Source organism: Octopus bimaculoides, chromosome 27, assembly GCF_046866305.1.
Source record: "Octopus bimaculoides isolate indiv1 chromosome 27, ASM4686630v1, whole genome shotgun sequence".
Taxonomy (NCBI): Eukaryota; Metazoa; Mollusca; class Cephalopoda; order Octopoda; family Octopodidae; genus Octopus; species Octopus bimaculoides.
The window spans coordinates 2,945,838-2,953,337 of NC_142954.1; the positions used below are offsets into that span (position 1 = coordinate 2,945,838).

Below are 7,500 nucleotides of genomic sequence, written 5' to 3' on the forward strand. Positions count from 1 at the left end.
ACTCGTACAAGATTCTTCACAAGCAAAGGCTTATAGAAAGACAAGCTCTGGTTCTGCTTAGATTTGCCCAAAGACAAATAAAAAGTAATTCTTGTGTTTGTAGATACAAATGGCTCTACAGAAACAGAGACAACACATGAAAGAATAGCAGAATGGTGCATCGAAGACAAAATACATTATGGAATACATTTTCAGTTCTTCAAGTTCTAACTCCAGACAACATTCTTGTAACTACAAGCTTCTTAAGCAACAGTTTAAGCGAAAAGTGTTTGGTTCGTCCTACGGAATAAGTACCAGAAATTTTTTTATTTTTAAAAGTGGTCGTGGTGGGGTTGATTTGTTCAAATAAACCAATTGTACTCAAAGCGAATAATAATAATAATAATAATAATAAATGGAAGAAATACGAAAAAACATAATAATCCTTTCTACTGGAAGCACAGGCTCCTTCCAGTTTCCGTCTACCAAATCCACTCCCAAGGCTTAGGTCGGCCCGAGGCTATAGTAGAAGACACTTGCCCAAAGTACCACGCGGTGGGACTGAACTCAGAACCATGTGGTTGGTAAGCAAGTTACTTACCACACAGCCACAACCGGGCCTTGTTATACATCGAAGAAATTGTCTTTTACATAAATCACGAACAGAAAATAAATCGGTTTTAAGTAAAATAATTTGTAGCTTCGACAATTTTTTTGCTAAAAGTGCGGTTGGGAGAGGGTGGGGGTGAACTTTGGTCCCCTCCACCTCGAGCTGACATAAAATTAGATAAATTGCCCTGCAGTGGGGAACCATAAACGTTCATCAATCGACCTGGGTTTTGACATACACAGATAAAATGTAAGGCGACTCCAATTTCAAATTCTTATTAAAAATATAACACACCCTAAAATACACACATACATACATAATACAGACAGACAGAAAGACAGGCATGCATATATACATACATGCATCCATCCATACATACATACATATGTATATATATATATATATATATATATATATATATATATATATATATATATATACATTAGTGTGCATATATATATATATGTATGTATGTATGTATATGTATATATATACTCACGCATGTTAGTTGAAGCATGTGTTATAAAATGAATGCTCACCCACTTATTTTGTTATCCAATTAACCTACATATTTAGCAATTAACCCATATACATACATACATACATACATACATACATGTACGTGTCTGTATGCGTGCGTGTGTGTGTGTGTGTGTGTGTGTGTCTTAGATGTGCCCTATATATTTCCTGTACTCTATCACATTCGCAGACCCTCTTCCTTTAACACACCCTAGATGTGTGTAAGCAGACTGGTACGTTTACTTGGTCATTCGGCAAGAACACAAACACACAGACACACACACACACAGATGTATGCATACATATAAATAGGATGCATAGTATGCACATACATATGTTTGTGTATGTGTGTGAGCGCGCGTGTGTCTGTATATATATATACGTAAAGCCTTTTCTGTTTGTTTTCCTGTCTTGTTTTTTGTCCGCCACTACATTCCTCCATGGCAAGATTTAATTTGTGTATACAAATTTAATTTGCGGTCCATGGGAAGAGCTGTTTTAACGATGCGTCCTGCCTAGCTCTTCGAAACGCCGGTGTTAAAACGGAGGTAGCTGATGAAGTAGAATGTTCTCTATGTGGCTTGTGTTTTCTCGTCTCTATTTTGTTTGCAATGTCCTGTACCCAGATATGCACATATACATACAGGTGGATGTCGGTATGCACATACCTGTACGTATATGTGCATATACTCATTTACTATTTGTTTATATATATATATATATACACACACAAACATATAGGTAGGTAGATAGATAGATAGATAGATAGATAGCGAGAGAGAGAGAGAGAGGCGGGATAGATTGCAGTACACACAAATACACACATACACACACACACACATACATATATATATATGTGTGTGTGTGTGTGTGTGTGTTTATATATATATAAGCCAGCTGGAGGAGATGTCCTCCTGGGGCTAAAAGCAACAGTAACATCCACCCCTAGGGGTCAGCCACACTTAAGTGGCAATATACTACACTTTATCGTGCAGTTACTGTTAATACTTCATTTAGAGAATTAACATTGCTTGTTTTCACCTTTTCAATATCAGTGAAGAATGTCACTGGAAAAGAAGATATAAGATTTTGCCAGGTTTTTCTCTCTCACCAAGGTCATCAGCTGTCGAACGCCGAAGAAGGGAAATAACCCTGAAATCCGGATACGTTCGTGCTGCTGGTCGTGGTGAGAGGGATAACTCCCTTGGCAAACAGGACACAGTCGTGTGTCGATAAGCCAGCTGGAGGAGATGTCCTCCTGGGGCTAAAAGCAACAGTAACATCCACCCCTAGGGGTCAGCCACACTTAAGTGGCAATATACTACACTTTATCGTGCAGTTACTGTTAATACTTCATTTAGAGAATTAACATTGCTTATATATATATATATATATATATATATATATATATATATATATATATATATACATATATATATATATATATATATATATATATATATATATATATATATATATATATATATTGGTATTAAGCTTACTTCACAGCCACATACTTAGTTCCGGGTTCGGTCCCACTGCGTGGCACCTTGGGCAAATGTCTTCTACTATAGCCTTGGGGCCGACCAAAGCCTTGTGAGTGAATGTGCGTTTGTATGTTAGATGTGCCCTATAAAAGTAGCCCGTCATACACACACACACACACACACACACACACACACACACATATATATATATATATATATATATATATATACACATACTCTTTTACTCGTTTTCAGCTATGCGACCGTGGTCATTCTGACGCACTATAGAATTAATGTATTGGTTTCAAATTTTCGTAGAAGGCTACTAATTTCAGAGGAAGGTTTTAAGTGGACTAAATTAACCCCCAGAGATCCACTGGTATTTATTTTACCGACCCTGAAAGGTAAAATCGACATCACCTAAGGTCACGTAACTGTGACCTATGACCTCTCATTCAAGACGGCGGCCCATCCCGGGTATTATCGACACCGGCATATAGTTGTGGTTGTCAGAAGCCTGTACGACCAAGCAGCGGGTAGACGTTTAATGTGATTGGCGACAATAAGAGCTGAATCCTGAATGCTAAAATTGGCACGTACTGATCACATATGTGTACGTGTGTACGTGTGTGTGTGTGTGTGTGTGTGTGTGTATGTGTATGTACACAGACATGAAAGAAGTAAAACAGACACGCTATAAAAAACATCGCTTTATGTTTATTTTAACTTGAAAAAGTTTATATATTTTTTATTCATTGACATTTTTATGTTTCAGGTTTTATATGTGACTGTTTTATATCGCCGCATACAAAAGAAGTCTTGGAACTGTCCTAATTCCAAAGATGTCAGTCTGAAGGTGGACTTAGCGGAAGATCACAGAAAACTTTGGGATCCCGCTTTCTACAGTTAATAGAGAAATTGTGCAATCCACCAGAGAGGGGGAAGGAGTCCACATCACCTCGGCCAGGTTGACCAGGGCCTTCTGACAGGATCCTTCACTTTGTTAAGAGACGTGTGGAGGATAATCCTGGTTTCAAGGCCTCTGACGTAGCAGAACAAGTTGATGTCAGTCCCGGAACAGCTGTCAGGAATCTCCACAAACTTGGCTACTATGGCAGAGCAGCAAGAAAGAAACCACTTTTTCGATCAGCCAACATCAAGCAGAGTAAAGATATGTCACACGGTTAAAAAGACCCAAGATTGGTTGGAAGGGAATGACATTAAAAAGCTAACATTCTCAGTATATCTTTCATCTTTATTTGTTATTCGTTTCAGCTATTGGACTGCGGTCATGCTGGGGCACGACTCGAGGGGCTTTAGTCGAACAAATCGATTCTGGGACTCTTTTTAAAGCCTAGAACTTATTCTATGGGTCTCTTTTGCCAAATCGTTAGCTTACGGGGACGTAAACACAGCAACACGGGTTGTCAAGCACACCAACACAGACACAATACATACACACACACACACATATATACATATATATATATACATACATACATACATACACGACGGGTTTCTTTCAGTTTCCATCTACCAAATCCTCTCACAAGATTGAGATCGGCTTGAGGACCAAGGTGCAACGCAGTGGGACTGTACCCGGAACGATGTGTTTGGAAAGCAAGCTTCTTATTTCTTTATTGCCCACAATGGGCTAAACATAGAGGGGACAAACGAGGACAGACAAACGGATTAAGTCGATTACATCGGACCCCAGTGCGTAACTGGTACTTAATTTATCGACCCCGAAAGGATGAAAGGCAAAGTCGACCTCGGCGGAATTTGAACTCAGAACGTAGCGGCAGACGAAATACCGCTAAGCATTTCGCTCGCCGCCTTTTGTTTTGCTGTGATTTCTAACAGGTCAGTTAACATGTACAACCCTACAGTGACACACACAGACACACACACACATGCACGCGCGCACGCACGCACGCTCATACAAAGAGACTACAACGATGTAATAACTTCAGTTAAATCTAGCTGTTATTTCTAGCAGGCCGGGCACCATGACCGTACGGAGGTTCATTTCTTCAATTCTTCTGTCTTTCCCCAAATTCCAACGAACGTCTTCAACGTACTTCAATTACTACACCATTGCTCATCCATACCTTCCACGTTCTCTCCACTGCGCATGCGTAATACAAACTTTGTTTACGTTGACACCGACTCTCTCTGCTAATTAATGTTTACATCTTTGGACTTTAATTAATTTCAAGCTATTCATTTGTAGAAATATCATCATCATTAGCCGTAGTGTTATCATTATTTATTAATATCACTATTTATTTATTTATTAAAATAATAAACGAAGTCACTTTAGCCGACAGACCGATCTCACATGGAAGCCAAGGTAATTCCATATTATTCTATCTCCCTGTCTATCTATCTACCTACCTACCTACCTGTCTATCTATCTATCTATCTATCTATCTATCTATCTACCCATCCATCCATCTATCTATCTATTTATCTATCTATCTATCTACCCATCCATCCATCTATCTATCTATCTATCTATCTATCTATCTATCTATCTACCTACCTATCTATCTGTCTGTCTGTCTCCATACATGCATACACATACATACGTATGTAGGTAACAGTAAAGAATACGTACTCCCAGTGTTTAGGGTTAGGGGTTAGGGTTACGATTTTTGTTATGCCGAAAACGGGATCGTGTAAGTATTCTTTAACTCGGCTACATATGTAGGTATATATCTCTATAATAATACAAATAATATGAGTATATGCATATATACGTACATGTAGGTACATATCTACATTTACATGTATATATAGATGCATACCTGGGTACAGGACGTCACAAAAAAAAAAGCGGACAAAATGAAAAACAGAACATAAACAGAGCACAGAAAACACACAGGCCACATAGAGAACATTTCTGCCACCATTCTAAAACTATCTGTGGTGCTTTGGTATGTCACATCGTGTTAGAACCATGCTGGAATCGGTCGCAGCATCAAGGAATGTTTACATGTTTATGTTCTTCCATATACTTCTGCTGTTACTTTAGCCATTGTGAGGTACCGGTGAAAGACATGCATGGACATCAACTTTACCAAATAATATTCCTTATAAGCTCAGAAAATTCTTATGATAGAAGTGCAATACTATTCTTATGATAGTATTGCAGAGGTGACAGTCAAAGTACCCTGCTGTAATTTTATGCAGGTATGGCTGTATGGCTGTGTGGTAAGAAACTTGCTTCCCAACCACATGGTTCAGAGTTCAGTCCCACTGTGTGGTACCTTGGGCAAGGTATAGCCTTTGGCTGACCAAGGCCGCATGAATGGATTTGGTAGAAGGAAACTGAAAGAACCCTGTTACATATATAATGTATGTGTGTGTGTGTGCATGTCTTTCCTGTCTGTCTGTGTGTCCTCAAACCACCGAAATATCTCTGCTACCTAAAGTAATACAACTATATAATTGTCATTGTTGTGGCCGTGGTGGTAGTGGTGCTGTAGTTGTGGTGGTAGCGGCTTAAAGAGTATGTGTTTTGTTTGTCTGTCTGTCTGTCTGTCTAGTTGGCCAGTTGGCTGGTGTGTTGGCTGGCTAGCTGGTTATCATGTGATTCAGTGGGTGTCATCCATCATATGACAATGACCAACAGGTGTGGTATGCAATTAGGATGGTGGTGGTGATGGTTGAGGTGGTTGTGGTGGTGATGGTGGTGGTTGTGGTGGTGGTGCTAATTGTTCTTGATGTTAATAAGCTCAGTTCTGATGCGAGGTTATTCCTTCCAGGACCATCCCATCTAAGTTCATCGCACAATGTATCCTGGATATAATGCGTATGTTGTCTTACTCTTTCTTTTTTTCAAGAGTGTTTGTGTTGGGCGTGGGAAGGACATTTAGCTGCTATTTCTAGCTGGAGCCAAAGATGGTGATGATGGCAACGACGACGACGAAGACAATGCCGATGGGGATGATGGTGATGCTGTTGATGATGGCGACGGTAATGATGATGAGGGAGATGATGATGATGATGGCCGGTTCTGTTGACCTTTCATTAAAGGCCTTCCAGCTGTGACCATTCTAACTTCCTTCACACACACACTACCCCCCTCTCCCAGTAATACCACCAAATACACACACACACACACAATATGCTCATACATAACCTTTATACACACAACAGGGTTCCGGGTTCAGTCCCACTGCGTGGCACCTTGGGCAAGTGTCGTCTACTATAGCCTCGGGCCGATCAAAGCCTTGTGAGTGGATTTGGTAGACGGAAACTGAAAGAAGCCCGTCGTATATATGTATATATATATATATATATATATATATATATATATATATATATATATATATTTGTATGTGTGTGTGTGTATATGTTTGTGTTTGTCCCCCCCCAACTTCGCTTGGCAACCGATGCTGGTGTGTTTACGTCCCCGTAACGTAGTGGTTCAGCAAAAAGAGAGTTATAGAATAAGTACTAGGCTTACAAAGAATAAGTCCTGGGGTCGATTTGATTCGACTAAAGGCGGTGCTCCAGCATAGCCGCAGTCAAATGACTGAAACAAGTAAAAGAGTAAAAGAGTACATATACTGTTTTATGGAAAAGGGCAGGCAACCCGTTAAGTACTTAATTTACTGACCCCGAAACACACACACACACAGATCATCATCGTCATCATCATTTAGGGCTTCTTTCAGTTTCCGTCTACCAAATCCACTCACAAGGCTTTGGTCGGCCCCGAAGCTATAGCAGAAGACACTTACCCAGGGGCTTTCTTTCTACACTAGGCAGAGGGGACAGAAACTTTGAGCGTAAGGGGCCAAGTCGATTACATCAACCCCAGTGCTTGATTGCTAATTTATAGACCCCCTAAAAAAAGGGCTGAAAGGCAACAAATAATGAAAAGCCACATTATCA

At 39.8% G+C, this 7,500-nt stretch overlaps 1 protein-coding gene across 2 annotated transcripts in view; it reads left to right on the top strand.

The window, feature by feature from the left end:
- The first annotated feature begins 4,722 nt into the window (after positions 1-4,722).
- Positions 4,723-7,500, top strand: part of LOC106871147 (transcription initiation protein SPT3 homolog) — a 104,623-nt gene continuing 101,845 nt past the window's right edge. For both annotated transcript variants that reach the window (XM_089343645.1, XM_089343647.1), the window contains exon 1: positions 4,723-4,948. In XM_089343645.1, the coding sequence (XP_089199771.1) occupies positions 4,937-4,948 (12 nt within the window). In that variant the 5' untranslated portion in view covers positions 4,723-4,936. The remainder of the gene's footprint in view (positions 4,949-7,500) is intronic.